Genomic DNA, 18,545 nt, shown 5'->3' with positions numbered 1-18,545 from the left:
ACAACTCAGGTGCTTTAACTTTTTCACCGTCGTCTTAATAAATAAATTAGAGATTGATTAAAAGAATAATCACGTTCTTGTCAACCGTGAGTCATACCCTTATCTCAAATAATCCTGTTTAGGGATTAATTAATCAAAAATTACTATAAATAGTGGGCGGTGGTGACGACGAAGATTATTTCACATGTCACTAATCCGAATTGGGTTAGTGCCTAGTTCGCCGCCTAGTAATATGAAAAGCATGCCAAAGCAAAGTGTTATCTGTTGCTAAGAGTTTTGTAATTAACTGACTAATCACATCTTCTGCGATTATCTAAATAGGAGTACTATATCAACGTTTAATGGTGGCAGTTTATAAGCCTCTAATTCAGCTCTGTCTGAGGTTCAATGACGACGACACGTCATCGCCCGCCAACGCACTTGCAACAAGTTCCATGTCAAACCCTTTATAAAAAAGAGAGAAAGTAAATTTTAACGTTAGCGATGACGAAATACAAATATGTGGGGGAATCTTTGATATGGATGCTATGCTCGTAAAGAATTAATTAATTAAATTTAGGGGAAGATATATACATGCATGTTAGTTTATTCATTTGTTCCCAAAATATATATAAAAACGAAGATAAGCTTAAGAATATATATATTTCGCAAGATATTTTTGTTTTAGAACTATAACGCCTACAAGCTTGACTTTAATTTTAATTTTCGAGTATCTTTGCCAAACTTTATGTTCTTTAGAATCTGATCATGTGTAGCAGCTCTTTAAAAGGAAAAATAGGAAAGGAAAACTGTGGAATGTGATTAGATGTTTGTCTTGATAGGTTGGAAATGGATAAAAGAATCTGTGTCATCATCAACTATTTCTTTGGGTCATGGAAAGATTCATGTGATCAAATATCAATTAGGTGGTACAAATATAGGATATTTAAGGCATCAAGATAGATATTGTTGTTGATTATTGAATTCAAGTGATAATGTTAATGAGGAAAGGTTTAGGCGTTTGATTCTGTTTTATTAAATCCGTACGTTCAACCTTCACATGCAAAAGAAAGTAACTCTCATCGTAATATCCAATAAATCGTTCGGATCTTCATCTTTAACAAAAGAAGTTAAAGGACTTCTTGATAAGATATGCCCATTCCAATCAAAAGCATGAGCGGGATAAGTGCAAATCCTCATATTCTTTCTATTAACCTATAGCTTATTTTCGTCTCTATGATTGGTCAAGTTTTGATGACAAATTGCTTACGTGAATTTCTTAAAATTGTAGTTGAACTCGTAATAAAAATCAAGGTACGTTGTTGCTATACCGAAATGCACATCTTAATCTTGAAATATGCTAAATTCGATACCCTTAAAACCAATAGGGATCAATGGCTGAAAAACTTTAAGATCTTCATGCAAAATTTGAACGAAAAACTAGCGAAAGGTTGGTTCTTCTAAATGAAGCCAAACTTTTATGTGAAGTTCTATGTTCAAAGACAAAAACGATATTATATTATATATGAACATACAAACAATTAAGTCGGTATCATAAGCAGACAAACTACACCTTCAAAAGTAATTCCTTACCAAGGTGAAGTGCACTACCAGTTGCCACACGCGGTGGAATGAGCTCAGCTCATCTCGATCAGCTGGACCACTGGTGGTCTATTTTATATGGCAATTTGCCCTAATTGTGAGAAACAGAAACAGTACTATCATTTTTCAAAAAAGAACCAGTACTATCATGAACCAAACTGGTAATTTAAATTCTATTAGCCCTATAATTAGGTTGGGTGGAATTTTCTGCCACGTCAACAGCGCGCTATTATTTGCATTATTTAGTTGTTCGCTTCTTATCTTCCAACTTGTTTCTTCCATCTCCTTTCCAAAAAAAAAAAACTTGTTTCTTCCATCTTCTTCTTCTGTTCACACGCAAAGAATTAAAATTAGTTTCATGTTAATTATGAAAATATTAATTAGAACGTGAACATGAGCGAGTAATATTATGATATATATCCTTGACCGTTGCTTGATTCTCCTACTGATGTGGACCATCATTCCAGGTCCAACCACGTGATCGTATCACCCACTCAACTCTACTACTTCTTACCCGATCATGCGTCAATCTTTTTAATTAATCTTAGGCCAAGTTTAGTTCACATAGAGGAAGCATCAGAAAAGGAAACTTGTTAATTTCCTGCGTTTGGGATGCAAAATGAAAGGAAATCATTTACTGAATGAAGGAAAAATAAGTGGGAAAGTGGTTCATTCTAAATCTCAAAAGAATCACTTTCCACCGTTATTTCTTTGCATTTATTAAACACAATATATTATTTTATTACATTATTTATAAACTTTTTAACAACTTTCCTGATAACTTTCTTTAGGTTACCAAACATCGGAATTGGAAGTTGTTGGTAAATTTCATTTTCCTTCTCATGGGAAAGACAAATGAATTACTTTCTTTTCCGTGAACCAAATGAGACCTTAGTGAATAGTTAGTCATCTTTTTCAAGGTTTACAAGTTAATGAAATGTAGGGTCACTTGTGGGATATATAATTAGACTTTTCTCCAGGGTTCTCGCGTTTAAGAAAGGTAGTTTTAAGGTCATTTCTCAGCAAGTTCTAAATCATAAATTTGACTAGTAATGGTAATGATTTCCGTTGCTTATATAGTAGTTGGAGTGAGAGGATTTGGCAAATGCATGGTGTCTCGAGTTCGTCCATGAACATCCCTGGGTTTTGGTAAGAGCTAGCATATGGAAGCAAGATCTATAAACCCTTGAAATCATCTAGGCTCATAGAATGATATATGGTAAACTTCTTCATGACAATATTCATGTAAAAATGTAACACGCAAAGTGTGAATTACACCTTGTATGCATGCTATCAATAAACATGCACATGTATATGCATGCATTCTTTTTCTAGAACCTATAATTTTCAAAATTATTAAGGATTACTTTTCAAACTTTTTGAATTGAGGAATATCATTGAGGTTGGTATCACAGTCACAATAATAGTGATGATCCAAAAAATCAAACAATGGGTGAAATCAACGCACAAGTCCAGCGCATAAATTCAAAAACTAATGAAAGAGAAAGAAATTGAATGGGTCAAAGTAAGCTTTACAAGTCTAGACCTTAGAGTGTGATTGTTGTTCATCAAATCATGGAAGATTCTTTCTTTCTGTTTTGGATGGGAGTTCCAAATTATCTTAACCAAATTATACAACTAGGGCAACAGGTATTGTTTGGAAGCTCTCAACCAATAATGATCTCCCCCATCCATCACTACTAGTTGAGCCACTAGATGTAAAGTAGTAGTAGTAGTAGTAGTAGTAGAAGTCTATATATAAGTTGCTTTTATTGACCACAATACCAATACCAACCAATTCCCACTGGTCCTACAAGACCCTGTGTGCCACATAACTCCTCCCATTGGTTGAGAGCACAAAGTCTTCTTTATCAGGGGGTCCATATATTACTTATTGAGTAGATAAGGAACAGTGTTATTTACTTCAATTGGTTGTTGCCCTTAGCTAGCCATGATCCACTATGCTCGAGTTCACATTAGCTAGCTTAGCCACATTTTCATCAAATGGGTCTCTCTAATAGCTTGGGTTTAATCGTCAAAAAAAAAATAATAATAATAGCTTGGGTTTTATAATAGTACCACTACTAGGGTTTAATATTCTGCCCCTTCTAGATAGAGTGTACATCAAGTGTTTTGATCTTGACCCACTAATTGAATCCAGGCAGTATATATGGGGTCTCATTAATTTGACTTAATCAATGAAATAATTGAGTGTCTACTGCTCTCAATTTTCCTCTTCAATAGTTATTTGGTGTGCAACTGATTAATGTTATTTGTTTCATGTTACATAGTTTACTTTGACTCTTCAAAAGCTTCTTCACATTTCCCATCCAAAACTTGAAAACATGGACCCTAATTGTATTTTTATTTTCAACCGACGTCATTTTACTTATGGAACACATTATGTAATTTGGTAAAAACTTTAACAACATATTCTACATGACGAGAAATATAACATAATTTCAGAAAAATTAGAACCACAAGTCCAAAATGATACTAAATAGAGATAGCGGGTCCTTCTGACGTTGTTAATGAAGAAAGGAATTGCAAAATAGATTTCCATGTTATTGACAAATTGTCCGTGTTAAGAAAACTTCATAGATGTTGCCGACATGGCACGCATATAAAATAATCAAATTAGGATGTGCCACTTGGGTGGTGTGGTTGGCTAGCATTTCCAAATAGGACCAAATTTGCAATGACCCAATGAGATTGATTTGTGGTTTTGTTTGCTTATGTTGCAGATAAGCATTTATCTATCTCACTCAAAACCTACGTCATCCCCCTGCCCCATGTCTTTGCCAAATGCCAACTAGCCACCTTCCGATATATTGTTATTACCAATTATATAAGATTGAGAAATTCACACTTGGCAAATTATGTGGCTGAGGTCATGTTAGTGAAAAAATATAATCGTTCGTCAGAAAATAGCACAATACGAGGTCAACCAAGTCAACCGAAAATATTTATGTGATTTCTTAGTTTAGCATCTTTTAGTAATGAGCATAGACTAATTGGAGGAGTCCATATTCAATTAGCACGTTAATTAGAGGAGACTAATCAACTATTTATTGAAGTTGGATCAGATATGACTCAATGAGATATGTGCATGGTGACAACTGGCATTGGAGTATGAAGTTTAATTTTGTATACATGATTAATTAGCTATATATATTAGCTTTGATAGTCAACATGCAAGTTACATTAGCTTTTGATCATAAAAGAATTAGAGGAGAGGAGGCTTATGAGCATCTGAGGGGTCAATAACTGCGGGTGATGTAAGTGGTGATGGGTTTCATGTAAGATTAGGTAAAACCTAATCTAAGAGTAGCATTATATTATATTAAACCAGGGGTATTATAGTATAGGCTTTTTAGTAGTGTTTTCTTACCTTGTTAATTGGTACATAAAATTCTTGGTTATTCTCTGTTGGTTTGTTTTTTTTATTCTATATGGTTCAATATATATTCTTCATATATTACTGAATAATACTAATAGTCAATTTAAACTTGTTCATTATGTTTAACTGCTTCTTAGCTGAACAAATTAAAAAAAAAAATAAAATAAAGAAATGCAACAAACCTATTCGCCGGGTAAAAGGAGAGGGGGATTGGAACTCTAGTTTAATATGGTTTATGTAGTTTGAATCTAGTTGCTCTTGAAAAATTAGTCCGATTTATTTTCCATTCTCCAACAAGAAGCTCATGGCGTATGTTTTCAGAGAATGAATCGCAACCCATTAAAAGTTTAAAACGGATTGAATTTTCTCTCATTCATAACAATTGGGTATATAGTAGTATTGAAACAACATCCATTACATGCAACCTGCTTAATTTTCTTTTGGATTAGTGGTGCATATTTTTCCTCAAGGTACGTTTACTTTTGTTTGTTTATGTTACTGAATCAAAAGTCCAAATTCATAGTCAAAAATCAAAAGGGCGTACTGATCGATTCAGAGAGTCTGATTCTTCTGCAGAATAGTAGTTGGATGTGGAAATATCACTCCCCAACTCTTATTAAAATCCAGAGGCTCAGAGTCTTATCAGTACACTTTGTAGTTTGTATTAAAGCAAAAGGTCAACTATGGTTTCCATGTCTCATTTTGCCCTAGTCCAAAGTCAAAGCCTCAATGTTATTGTACTCTCACTTGTAAACCACGTAATTAATTCGGCATTGTTCGGTTTGATTCATCATTCCAGTTGACAAAGTCAGAAGGCGGTGAGAATTAAATTACATGCAGTGTTGAAATCAAGCTTAATTAAGAAGTTAATTAATCACTATAGATGTACAAATTCGATCTCTAATACTATTTTAAGTGGTTGCTCAGATGAAGGTGAATCATTCATATTCTTCTGCAGAATTAGCAGAAGCAAGACCCCCAGAAACAGAGACTAAAAGTCTAAAAGAGACTAGTGGTACGGTGGTTCATGCATGACAACACGTGCGATTAATCTGTCACTAATCTTGACCTAATTTGCAAACTGCGAGCGATTATGTTACCCTAATTGTTTAATCATCGAGATATCTCATTCAAAAGAATCAGAGGTCACAGGTGATTATTATGCAGTTAACTAATTTAGTTTTTGACAATTAGTCACAAGTCATGTGGGAAACGATGAGAGATTCCTTCATTCAAAATATCATCGCTGTTGAAAAATCGTAAAATATCGCTGCAATTTGCAACGTGATAGGGAGGGTGAGCTGTAGAGATGAGATCATGTGGTTAATTAATTTGTTGGACAAGGAAATCGGATTGTTAATAGTCCTAATTGTTTCACAGCGACCGGGTCTGGTTTTCTTCTGATTCAAACAAATAGTATTATGTGCTGCTCCTACCCACTGACTTTTGCAGTTTTGTCAAACTAATTAGCATTATTGGATTTAACATGGCAGCTAATTAATTAATCTCACACCTTGGGAACTCATCTTCTATCTAAGCTGTCACCATCTATACAATAAAACTGTGGATTATGATGGGGAGATAATCTAAGTTTCCTCTAATTTTTACAAACAAAAGTGAAAAATTCTATCACGTTAAGCAAAAGAAAAAGAAAAAAACAATGTTTCTTCCCCTAAAGAAAAAGTTAATGTTTCTTCCCCTAAGTTAAAAGCAAAGAGATATTTGTCCACAAATTAATTTTCTTCCCACATTAATCTGACCCGGCCCGGCGGGCCGTTGTGTGTTTCTACAATACTATTTACTATAATCTTTTCTTTGAGTGTGTTCTTTATTCTAAGAATTTAGGAATTTTTGGCGAAATAAATCCATAACGCTAAAGATGTGTCAAATTTCTTTTTATTTTAACCGATGAAAACTGTGGAGAAATGTATCATTTTTTCACGGGAGGCTTACGTCGATCTTTTCATCTTTTACTATTAGAGATTTTGCCAACATATAATTCGTTGAGCAACAATATACTTTTTTATGAAAGTCTTTTAACATAATCTGTGGTCATATGTATATATCTATACATAAATTCTTAAGGCTCATTGGGTCGGTGGCCATAGGCCCAAGCCTAATCTACCTAGGCCTAGACCCTTTTTTCTTTTGTAGTTCTTTTTTGGTCAAAGGCCAAGATCGTTTGGAGTGAGTGAAGCATGATGTAATCCGTGAGGCCAGTAGTGAAAACTACTTCCACTTACTATAGCTACATATGGAGGAAAGGTGAACTCCCCCCATTGTCACTATCAGTTTGGTCTTGAATACTGTTCGAGGGTCGTCTTTGCTCTATCGGTTTCAAGCCTTCGGTTTCGATTGCAATCTCCCTTTTGATGATTGTTTTGCATTGCTGGTTACTTGATTAGTTTCTACAAATTGCTTCTGTTTCTATTTGCAGTTTGGGCTTTGCCCCAGCCCCCTTGGTTAGCTCATTCATTCATTTACCAAAAGAAAATTAACCAGGCTAGGAGATAGCTCATTGCATATCGGTTTTAATGGAGTAACTTGCCAGTGGATATAACAGTAGCACAGTATACCAAAATGGTAGAAAAGAAAACGAAAAAGCATTCTTCACAAATATATTCTGAAATCAGGAGAAGGTATGTTTATAACAAGCCAAAAGATCGACTACAAAAAGACACATTTCAGGTAAATACTAATCCATGATTGACTGAATGAATAATGTGGGGAAAAAATTTGGACAAGGATTCATTGAAACAATGCTGGTATGTTGCAGTCCATACTAGATAATTGAAGAGATCGATCCGTCAATTGATGCATGTTCTAATTAGACAAAAATGCCTAGCATTACCTATAAACTTGACAACAATCTGATTAGCTGGCTTCTCTAATAAGCTGAATGATATGGATTAAAAGTCCATACTAGATAATTGAAGAAAAATTGGTTATCCCCATAAACGATCTCTTTTTGGAAATGAGGAGGACATTGGAAAAGAGTTCAACCAAACTGAACAGGCTCATAAATTCACATTTCAATGATTCATCCAGGAACTTGTAAAAACTCATTCCCGTTACATAAAAGCTGTTTCTGTTTAGTTTGAAACTGCAGATGTATGAAGAAGTCTACAAATTAAAACTAGAATCGTAACTAGTGACAAGTTAACATTCATTACAACTAGATGATCCAACAAAAATTGATAATCCACATCAAACAATATAATTGCACACAGTTGACAAGAATTTAACCAAACTGATCAGGCCGCTATATTGAGTTGTGAATAGGCAAATAAGCAAAATGACTGGATATATGTGCATCTATGAGACATCTTGAGAGGGAAAATATATAGCAGCCAGTGAAAAGCTGTTTGTTTGTCTTCAATCTGCTTGCAATTGCAATTCTTGTCTAATAAGTGACCAAAAGAAAATGATAGATTGTCAACTTACAAGAAATTGGCCAGTAATGGTAAATTGAAAGAGACAAGAAAAAGCTTGAAAGAGGAAATATGTTTTTATTCCGAAAAGAAATATACAGATATGATCAATAATAAAATAAGTTTATTGGCAAATTTTTGCAGTGAGCAAAATCATACTAACGCATTAAGTCATGAGGAAATTAAGCCGAGGTCCTAATCATTCCTACGCCTTCGGACATAGATTATGTACAGCACCATGCATGCCAACAACATCAAACAGAAGATAACATCACAAGATATGCCTACTGCAATTTTTCCCTTGGTAGATAAGCCTCCATTTTTCCAAAACAAATTAGGACAATCAGGCAAAGATATATGGAACATCACCACCCAAACCTTTGTTCCCCCATAGGGGATGTCGAAAAAGAAAGAGCAGTTCAATGGTTAAACAAGATATACAACTCTAGCAAGGGAAAGACATACATTCATCTTGTAAGTACTCCTAGACCAAGCTAGGGTTGCAGCTCGATCAGTCCTCTTTTAACGAAGAGGCCGGTGTACATACGTGGTGCATGTTCATGTTGACCTCCCAAAGCCAGAGAATTAGGTGAGGGTTTGGCCAGTCATACAGAACATCAACCATGCATACAACCAAGTAGCGACAACCCACAGCTTGCTTTATCAAGATTAAAACAAATACAATTTTAGCACTCCAATGGAATATAGCCGCTCTGCCACTCGGCCTTCCAATAAGTTGTTGTTCACATTAACACATACAATTAACAATAAACCAATGAACCACGCGGAAAGCAGGACAGTGACAGTGACAGTCCAGGGTTTAGGGTCGGGTTGTACCTCGTATCAAAAAAAAAAAACAATTGACTTGATCAATGAAATAATCGAGTCTCAATTTTCCTCCTCCTGTTCAAACTTCAAAAGCAACCCAACCCATTAAAATTGAAACTGGTGCAGCCCTTCTTCACACAAAGACAGATTTGCAGAGAGAATGGCAGAGCTGAAAGCGAAGAAGAGCTCAGCATCATCAGAGTCATGCAAAGACGTTCCATCTCTCCTCACCTCTTTCGTCGACACCTTGGTCGACTTCACGGTCAGTGGACATTTCCTCTTACCCAATATTCCCTTGCAAACCTTCTACCCACCGCAGGACCGTCTGATCGCGATCGGCGATGTCCACGGCGACCTCGACAAGACCAAGCAATCACTGCGCCTCGCCAATCTGATCGACCAGTCCGACAAATGGGTCGGAGGCTCCGCCACCGTCGTCCAGGTCGGCGACGTGCTCGACCGCGGCGGCGACGAGATCAAAATCCTGTATTTCCTCGAGAAGCTGAGACGGGAAGCCGCCAGATGCGGCGGCACCTTGATCACCATGCACGGCAACCACGAGATTATGAACGTGGAGGGAGATTTCAGGTACGTGACCAGAGAGGGTTTGGATGAGTTTCTGAATTGGGCTCATTGGTACCGAGTTGGGAACAGAATGAAAGCCCTCTGTAAAGGGTTGGAAAACCCTAAAGACCCATTTGAGGGGCTGCCGCCGCCTTTGGGGGGTTTCCAAAATGTCAAGAAAGAGTTCACGGAAGGTTTTAGGGCCAGGATCGCCGCCTTGAGGCCTGATGGTCCCATCACCGCTCGGTTCTTGTCCAAGAATGTCACTGTGTTGGTTGTCGGGGACTCGGTTTTCGTGCACGGCGGCCTTTTGGCCAACCATGTTTCCTATGGTCTGGAGAGGATGAATGAGGAGGTGAGGGAGTGGGTTCGTGGGGTGAAGGGGAGATTGGCACCCGAGTATTGCCGTGGGGGCAACTCTGTGGTTTGGTTGAGGAAGTTTTCTGATGAATTTGCGGACAGGTGTGATTGTTCGGCACTGCAACATGTGCTGGAGACTATTCCTGGTGCTAAGAGGATGATCATGGGCCATACCATTCAACAGTTTGGGATTAATGGCGCTTGCGACGAGAGAGCTATTCGGATTGACGTGGGGATGTCCAAGGGCTGTGGTGATGGCCTGCCTGAAGTGTTGGAGATCAATGGGAATTCGGGTTTGAGGATACTGACGTCGAATCCGTTGTACCAGAACAAGTACAAATCTCCTGCCCAAGCTGGGAGTAGGGAAGGGGTTGGATTTTTGGAGCAGGGACCAAGACAAGTGCAGGTGAAGGCTTGACTACAAGGGTAGTTATCCTTAACCATGTTAGTCTAGTGAATTCAGTTCAAGAGTAAATAATTGTTTATCAACCATTCAAACCAGAATTGGATGAAACATCAGTACTTTCACTTTCATGGGTGAGCATTGAACATTTTACTACCTTCACTTTCCTCAGATTATGTGTTTTGCAACTTATTCTTATCATTGGTATACAAGTCTTGTTTCATCTTTTTAGTGTGTTCTTGTTGTTTGTTAAATTTCTTCATCTGACTCTAGCTTGTAATAAATATACTTACTAGTCATTTGTCTTAAACTGACCAAGGATACCTGCTGGATGATTAGGCATTGTATCATTAGGATTCACTGCCATAATGATTCTTATGGTTATATAATTTGAGAACGGTAATTATTGCAGAATTACTGTCATCATGATAATTCTGTTCACTAGTGTCTTGTAACTATTTGCTGTTGGTCAGAGGGGGACATGTGCTTTAGGGTCTGATGCCTACAGAGTGGAGTGTATATTGACTAATGAGAGTGAGGTCAAGTAACCATATATAAAGGATTCAGCATCGAGAGAATTTGGAATTTTAAGAAAGACCGGGCTGCATTGAAATTGTTTTTCTATTATCGTCCATTTATACCATTCTATAATTACGCAGTTTAGGTATTAGTGACATGCCAATGTATTTTGATGGGAAGCAAAGAGGCAAGGTTTCAAAACCATGAGTCTGTGGCTTGGCTGTGATGTTGATCCCTGTTTTTGGGATAGGAACATGTTCTCTGGATTTTTTGGACTTCAAAGGAAGAGCTTTGGTCATGTTTTCAACTCAATAAGCAGCTACTGTCACCCATAGCAAGTATGGGATGCCATCTTAATAGGTGGGATTCCCAGGTTGCTTGTAGAAACCCATATATATCTCCAGGCTATCTGATTTTAACTCTTGGGAAGATAATTGGCTTGTGGCCTTGTGGGGTCATCCTTTCAGTTACTGTTTTCTAGCTTTTACGTCTTTGGATCATCGTGCTTAGTCTTCCTTAGCCTCCTAATTATTCCAGGTTTTATGTGGAATCTCACTTTCAGAATGAACTTTAGTGAGAGGGATCTTGCTGATTTTAGTTCTTTGGTGTCAGGGATATTAAAATTAGTGTCTTCCTGTATTTTCCATCTGTGCTGGATAATCCTAAACATCGCATCTTTGAACCTAATAGGTTTATTGGATATCTTGGTTCCATCAAAAGTTCAATTTTTTATTTTGGATAAATACATTGGATTTGCTTCAAGAAGAAGCCATATGCTTTGAATTTGGTACTGCTGCTAGTCTTTGCTGATGATTTATGTTTGGGTGATGGGAGTTAGTAAGCTCTCTATCACATTGGAGAAGTGCAGGGCTTCTTTTTGGCCGGTATGGTAGAAAAGAAATGGATGAATTTCTTTTTTTTGAAGGATGGATTTCTTAGGGACAAGAAATAGCGACTTCTGTTTGGTATGGATCAGATTTTTCTGCTTTCTGTGTTTTGTTATGTAGCCTGCAATCGGCTTCAGAAGATTAAGTTCTAGTTACAGTGCAATTTAGTTCTTTCTACCAGATATATCCCAACCGAGATGGTACTGACATGTATTGTCATCAAGTCACAAAATCAACTGGTATTTTTCACCATGATGTATTCATGTTGGAGATGGTTCTTATAATCCCTAGTTTTCGCAAAAGAAAAAACCCATTAAAACGGATTGAATTTTCTCTATCGGTTTCAAGCCTTCGATCACCAATGCTTTCATTGCAGTCGATTGGAATATCTCCCCTTGGTTGATTGCTTTGCATTGCTGGATAGTTTTTGTTAGATTGGGTCTACTTTGCATGTACAGGCTGCCTCTGTTAGTATTTAGATGGTCTCTGTGGACCTAGTTGTATTTTGCACTTGGAGCTTTGCCGCCACAGCACCCGGGGTTAATAGCATCATTCATTTACCAAAAGAAAATTAACCATGTCATTGCATTGCATATCAGTAATAAAAGTAGCACAGTAATGGTAGAAAAGAAAACAAATAACATTCTTCACAAATATATTCTAAAAAAAAGAAGTTTATAACAAGCCAAAAAATCCACTACAAAAAGACATATTTCAGGCAAATACTAATCCGAGATTGAGCTAATGAATAATGTGGGGGGAAAAATCTAAGGATTCATTGAAACAATGCTGGTATGTTGCAGTCCATGCATTCAACTATAAATTTACATCAGTATATGCATCCAAGCCTGCAAACTGTTGGTATAATATGTCTGGGGCCTTGTGCATTTCTTTTGTCAGTAAAAAAAAAAAAATCAGTAGCATTGTCTCGTGCAGACTACTGGCTTCAGAGGACCTCGTTAGAAAATGCAAAAACCATGAGTCCAACAAGTTCAGGAGCAGAAGTTGCCGTCGTTTATCTTGATTGAGAAATTTGTACAGACACAATCAAGCTCGTCATTGTATGTCTTCTTGGTAAGTGGAATGAGGCTAACATTGTCTGATTATCGATCACTTCCCTCGGGGAGTTTGTAAAGGCTGTAGATCAGCCTTGGCATGTTGGCTCTCCATTTCAAGAACAGCTATGGACTTCTGTCTATGATACCTGTTTGTCTTGGCACCAAGTGCTGCAACAAGAACCATTTTTTTTCAAAAGCAAAAGAAGTTCCGTCATTTGAAGAATATAGAAAAATGTACATAATATCCATCTAATTAGACAAAAATGCCTAAGATTACATATACACATGACAACTATCTGATTAGCTCACTTCTCTAATAAGCTAACTGATATGAGTTGAAGTCCATAACAGCTAGATAATTGAAGAAAAATTGATTATCCCCATAAATAACTTCCTTTTGGAAATGAGGACATTGGGAAAGAGTTCAACCAAACTGAACAGGCTCATAAACTCACATTTCAACAATTCATACAGGAATTTGTAAAAACTTATTACAAGGATTAGGCAAGGGATGGCTGTTTCTGTTTAGTTTGAAACTGCAGATGTATGATTTAGTCTAGAGAAACTAATTAACTAGTGAGTAGTGACAAGTTAAGGTCTGTTACAACTAGATCATCCAACAAGAAATGATAATCCACATAAAAAAAAAAAAAAAAAATTTGCACAGAGTTCACAAGAATTCAACCAAACTGATCAGGCTGCTATGGTGGCTATTTTGAGTTGTAAATAAGCAAATAGGCAAAAATATGCAGATATATGCATCTATGAGACATATTGAGAGAGAAAATAGGCAAATCTGCTTGCAATTCTTATCTAATAAGTGATCAAAAGCAAGTAATAGATTCTCAACTTACAAGAAACAAAGAAATAGAAAAAGACGGGAAAAAGCATGAAAGAGAAAATATAACTTGAGAAAGTTTCTATCCCAAAAAGAAACATACAGATATGATCAACAAGAAAATAAGTTTATAGGCAAATTTTCGCTCACTGCAAATCATACTTACGTATTAAGTCATGAGGAAAGCCGAAGTCGTAATCATTCCTACGCCGTCGGACGCAGATTATGTACAGCAACAACAGCATCAAACAGAAAATAACACCACAAGATATGCCTATTGCAATTTTGCCCTTCGTAGATAAGCCTCCATTTTCCCAAAATAAAGGACAATCAGGCAAAGGCGGAACACCACACAAACCTTTGTTCCCATAGAGGCTGCCAAAGAGAAAGAGTAATTCAGTGGTTAACAAGATATACAACTCTAGCAAACACAAACAGAAGACAAGCAATCATCTTGTAACTCCTAGTCCAAGGGTTGTTGCCCAGTGGTCACACCAATCCTCTTTTAATGAAGAGGTGTGGTGTTCATCTCCTACAAAGTTGGCCTCGCAAGGCCAGAGAGGGTGGGATCTGGCCCCTTCTGGCCAGCCATAGAGAACATCAACCATACAACCAAGTGAGAACCAACAGCTTTATCAAGATTAAAATAAAATGGTGCAATGAAGAAGATCAAATTGAATTATGACATACTCAATAGCACCACCGTGCACTCCAATTGAATATAGCTGCTCTGGCACTCGGCCTTCCAATAAGTTGTTGTTCAATAACCTGATAACACATAAAATTAACAATAAACCAACAAACCACCAGGAAAGCAGAAGGACAATCCACAGAGTTTCCTTCACACTATTTACTGTCTTTATGCAGAAAGTTCGGGGAAGAAAGACAGTGAGCCTACTTTGTATGTGGATGCTAGACAATTAGCTTAACAAGTAGAAACTTTTGGAGAACAGTAGCAATGTGACAAGATGGATAGAAAATACTACAGCGTGTAAAATTTATCTTTACTTTTTGGTATAATGAATCATATGATTAGATTTTTACTAAACCTACAACCTCTTAATTATAACATGGGAAGCTCAAATGAAAAGGGGTTTGCACAGTTATGAAATGTCAAATAATGTGGAATGCATGCCAAACAGTAAAAATAGAACGCGACAGAGCCCCAGTCTACGACAAAAGATATAAAATACATGCCAAGAAAATCCACAATACAGATTTGAGGCACATCACTTACACAAGCTGGAGATTTGAAGAAGTTAAGCTCTCTGGTATAGAACCAGTAAACTGATTGTCTGACAGATCCCTACAAAAAGGAATATACAGAAACTAAGTAATAGAATTAAGTCATGAAACCAACCAGAAGGAAGAAAACAAAAAATTTAATATAGGTCAACATCTGAAGTTCACAGTTGCGCTACAGCTCTGCTCAACTTAGAATAACAAGTTTGGAGGGGAAAGAAAAGGGTGGAAATAACACAACTAAAGATAAAAAAAAATATTGATAGTTTAACCCAACTGTTTTGGTTAAGTAAGATGGACTTACAGCCTTTGGAGAGATTTTTGGCCCAGCCCAGATGGTATTGTGCCCTCCAATATATTAGAACTTAAGTTCCTGTGATTATTTGTTTCCAAAGAAAAAGACAAACCAAATTAACTTTACTCTGAAACACTTGAATATACAGAGAACAGAAACTACATATAAATTTTGTAGTCGATACTTACAAGCTTAGCAAGTCCGACAATAGGTTGATCTGGTCGCTAATAAACCCTTTCAAGCCTTGGCTTCCAAGATCACTGGAATTCATGATACAATTAATTGAACAGTAGATAATGCATCCAAAAACTGACATTAAAGCTCTCAAATGTTGAGGGGAGGATTATGTACACGAGTAGTGCTAAAAGAAGTGGTCGACTACTGGGCTAATAAACCCTTTCCAGCCTTGGCTTCCAAGATCACTGGAATACATTATACAATTAATTGAACACTAGATAATGCATCCAAAAACTGACATTAAAGCTCTCAAATGTTGAGGGGAGGATTGTACGAGTATTGCTAAAAGAAGTGGTCGACTACTGGGCTAATATAGTTGTCCGAGTAACTAACTAATGGGTACAAGGCCAAAACTACAAAATCAATATAAAAGACCACCATAGTTTCAGAAAATTATCGCAATCACAAACACTGGAGAGTATACGTGATTGGTACTACAAGGGGTTTGCCAAACTTGTGAAATTGGTAATTAACTAATGGGTACAAGGCCAAAACTGCAAAATCAATATAAAAAACCACTACAGTTTCAGAAAATTCTCGCAATCACAAACACTGGAGAGTATAAGTGATTGGTACGAGGGGTTTGCCAAACTTACATTCAAGAACTCAGGCGGATACGTAGAATTGTATCAGATGGTATTTTTTTATTTTTTTATAAAAGCACACAAGCAGATGTATTGTAGGAACTAGGAAAGAAAACCAAATCTTACATTTGAGAAATCACGAGAGCAGTTTCATTCTTATTGAGATGGCATGTAACACCCTCCCAAGCATCCCAGTTAGTAGGAGCACAAGGATCGCCATTCCAGCCCATCCTATCAGGAACACGCAGCGATTCCTTCAATGCTCTCATAGCAGCAACTGGAAACAATAAGCCCCAAATCAGTAAGCCTCACCATGACAAAATGTCATTCATTGTCAATCAACAAGTCAACAATACTTCTCATGAAAAAAATAACCAACTATAACTTAGAGCATGGCTATCCTACAATGCTTTCATTCTCAAATCTCAATCAATAAGCTATAAATTGACACATTACCTTGTTCCGGAAGCGTGGCAACATCTGCCGGAACCATGGCGTAGTTTTCGAGCCCACTGATCATCGGCACACCAGCCACAGCCTCAAGCTTCACAGTCAAATGCGTACTGCTCAAATTCTTAACAGTATAATGCCATGTATACGCCCTGAAACTCCCCACCTCCTTGTAAACGTCAATCCGAGTCACATTCTCGTCATTGATCAATATATCAAACACTCTGTCCCCCACTTTGTTCATCTTCGGATCAATCTCAGCGAAATGAAACCACAGCAAGTAATCCAGCTTGGCGTCCACATCCAAATTGTACGTCAAGATTCCCTTGCCGTCGGCCACAGTCGCCGACTGGTATAGTTTCATCGGAAAATAATTGGGGCCATCTCCGGTGTGGGAAATTGAATTCGTAGTGGTAATGGTTCGGGCCGGGGATCCGGAGTCGACGGCTCGGAATGGAGCGTCCGATTGCCACGACCGGCTGAACTGGTCAGTGTCATTGCTGAATCCTGGACCCCACTGACCGGAGCCGCAGCTCAACCGGCCGTAATTGACGAGAATATACTTCCGGCCGTCGTCGAAACCGGCGTCGTACGACGCCGGATCGACCTGAATGATCTGGAGCGATCCGATGACCGGCGAGTCAGTGGCGATACTGTAGAAGCAGATATCGGCTTCGCCGTCGGTGATGAAAACGAAGAGATCGGAGTAAGCTCCGGTGCGGGGGAGGTCCTCCGGCCACGGCGAGCGCCAGCTGAAGACCAAAGTGCCCTCGACGGAAGCATCAAACGACGGCGAGTGGGACTTGCCGTCGTAGTTGTCGTAGACGGTGAATGTGCGGACGTAGTACCTGCCGGAGGGCAAGTTGGGAACGACGTAGCAGTTCTTCTTGCCGGAGGCGAGGGGGAAGAAGCGGAGGGTCTTCTCCTGGGGGTGGCGGAACTGGAGGGGCTCGGAGACGACGGAGGTGGCGCCGCCGGTGAAGAAGCGGTCGGAGAGCCACGTGGTGTTGAAGGGGTCGGTGGAGTCGGTGGGGCTGCCGCAGTCTATGTTGTACGAGAGCCCTGCAGTGGTGGTGAGACAGTTACAGAGTCAGTAAAAAAAACAACAGTCAGTTATGGATGAAGACACCGTGAGTGAAAATTAGTTACCGTAGTAGGGATAAGAATGCGCTGAGACGAAGAGCAAGAGGAAGAAGAAGAAGAAGGAGAAGAAGAAAATGGGGAGCGACATTTGGGTGGGGGTGTCTGGGTTAGGACACGACTGGTTGAGACCTCAATATTCATGAAGGAAAGAAAGAAAAGAAAGAGAAAAAGGCGAGATTAGCGGGGAGGAGGGAGACGAATGAGTTGGAGGGGAGAGTAAATGCTGGGTCAGATTTGGACGTTTTTTTTTTTTTTTAACAAATGTAGTGTCAGAGTGTTCTACAATTTCAAGTCAGAACTTGATTTGGATAAATTTCTCACACAGAGGTGTTTTTCACAAGCTGGTGATCGAACATTAAATCTTTTTAAATATTTAAATTGCATTCGTCTAATTTAAAAGCAAGTTCACCCGTTAGGTTACCAGGTCACCTACTATTCACTTCTTTTGTGTGTTTATTTCCATTCTCTGGGTCACGAAATACACTGTGCTCGTGACCCAGAGGGTGAAAATATACATAAAAAGCAGTGAGTAGTAGGTGATCTGGTGACCCCACGGGTAAACTTGCTCTAAAGGCCTAACTAGATTTTAAAAAAAAAATTAAAATTTTTTATTTATTATTTTATTTTTTTTGCACCGTTGGTTCAAATTGTTGACGCTATCCCAGAAGCTTCCCATATTCCTATATTCAGAAATTGCTTTCCTTTAAGTTGGGTGATAACGAATC

The 18,545-nt window shown here is 38.1% G+C and overlaps 2 protein-coding genes across 2 annotated transcripts; one reads left to right on the top strand and one right to left on the bottom strand.

The window, feature by feature from the left end:
- Positions 1-9,269: 9,269 nt before the first annotated feature.
- Positions 9,270-10,792, top strand: LOC133708018 (shewanella-like protein phosphatase 2). The gene has a single exon (XM_062133471.1). The coding sequence runs from the start codon at positions 9,401-9,403 to the stop codon at positions 10,580-10,582; it is 1,182 nt and encodes a 393-aa protein (XP_061989455.1). The 5' UTR covers positions 9,270-9,400; the 3' UTR covers positions 10,583-10,792.
- Positions 10,793-12,592: 1,800 nt separating this feature from the next.
- On the bottom strand, positions 12,593-18,036 carry LOC133708017 (receptor-like protein 4). The gene is made up of 9 exons (XM_062133470.1): positions 17,827-18,036; positions 16,684-17,739; positions 16,354-16,504; positions 15,595-15,666; positions 15,416-15,484; positions 15,107-15,175; positions 14,560-14,637; positions 14,036-14,244; positions 12,593-13,199 (listed from the first exon to the last, which is right to left on the bottom strand). The coding sequence occupies exons 1-9, from the start codon at positions 17,906-17,908 to the stop codon at positions 13,084-13,086; spliced, it is 1,902 nt and encodes a 633-aa protein (XP_061989454.1). The 5' UTR covers positions 17,909-18,036; the 3' UTR covers positions 12,593-13,083.
- Positions 18,037-18,545: the final 509 nt, after the last annotated feature.

Source organism: Rosa rugosa, chromosome 5, assembly GCF_958449725.1.
Source record: "Rosa rugosa chromosome 5, drRosRugo1.1, whole genome shotgun sequence".
In the NCBI taxonomy this organism is placed as follows: domain Eukaryota; kingdom Viridiplantae; phylum Streptophyta; class Magnoliopsida; order Rosales; family Rosaceae; genus Rosa; species Rosa rugosa.
The sequence above is the reverse complement of the archived record's forward strand: the minus strand, read 5'-3'. Positions and strand labels throughout refer to the sequence as shown.

Excerpts from the sequence above, each read along its gene's own strand:
- LOC133708017 (XM_062133470.1), bottom strand. The coding sequence starts at position 17,908 with ATGTCGCTCCCCATTTTCTTCTTCTCCTTCTTCTTCTTCTTCCTCTTG. Across the intron at positions 15,176-15,415 it reads CAAAAATCTCTCCAAAGGCT|GGATCTGTCAGACAATCAGT; the intron begins GTAAGTCCATCT and ends TCCTTTTTGTAG. Across the intron at positions 14,638-15,106 it reads TCTTCAAATCTCCAGCTTGT|GTTATTGAACAACAACTTAT; the intron begins GTAAGTGATGTG and ends ATGTGTTATCAG.
- LOC133708018 (XM_062133471.1), top strand. The coding sequence starts at position 9,401 with ATGGCAGAGCTGAAAGCGAAGAAGAGCTCAGCATCATCAGAGTCATGC.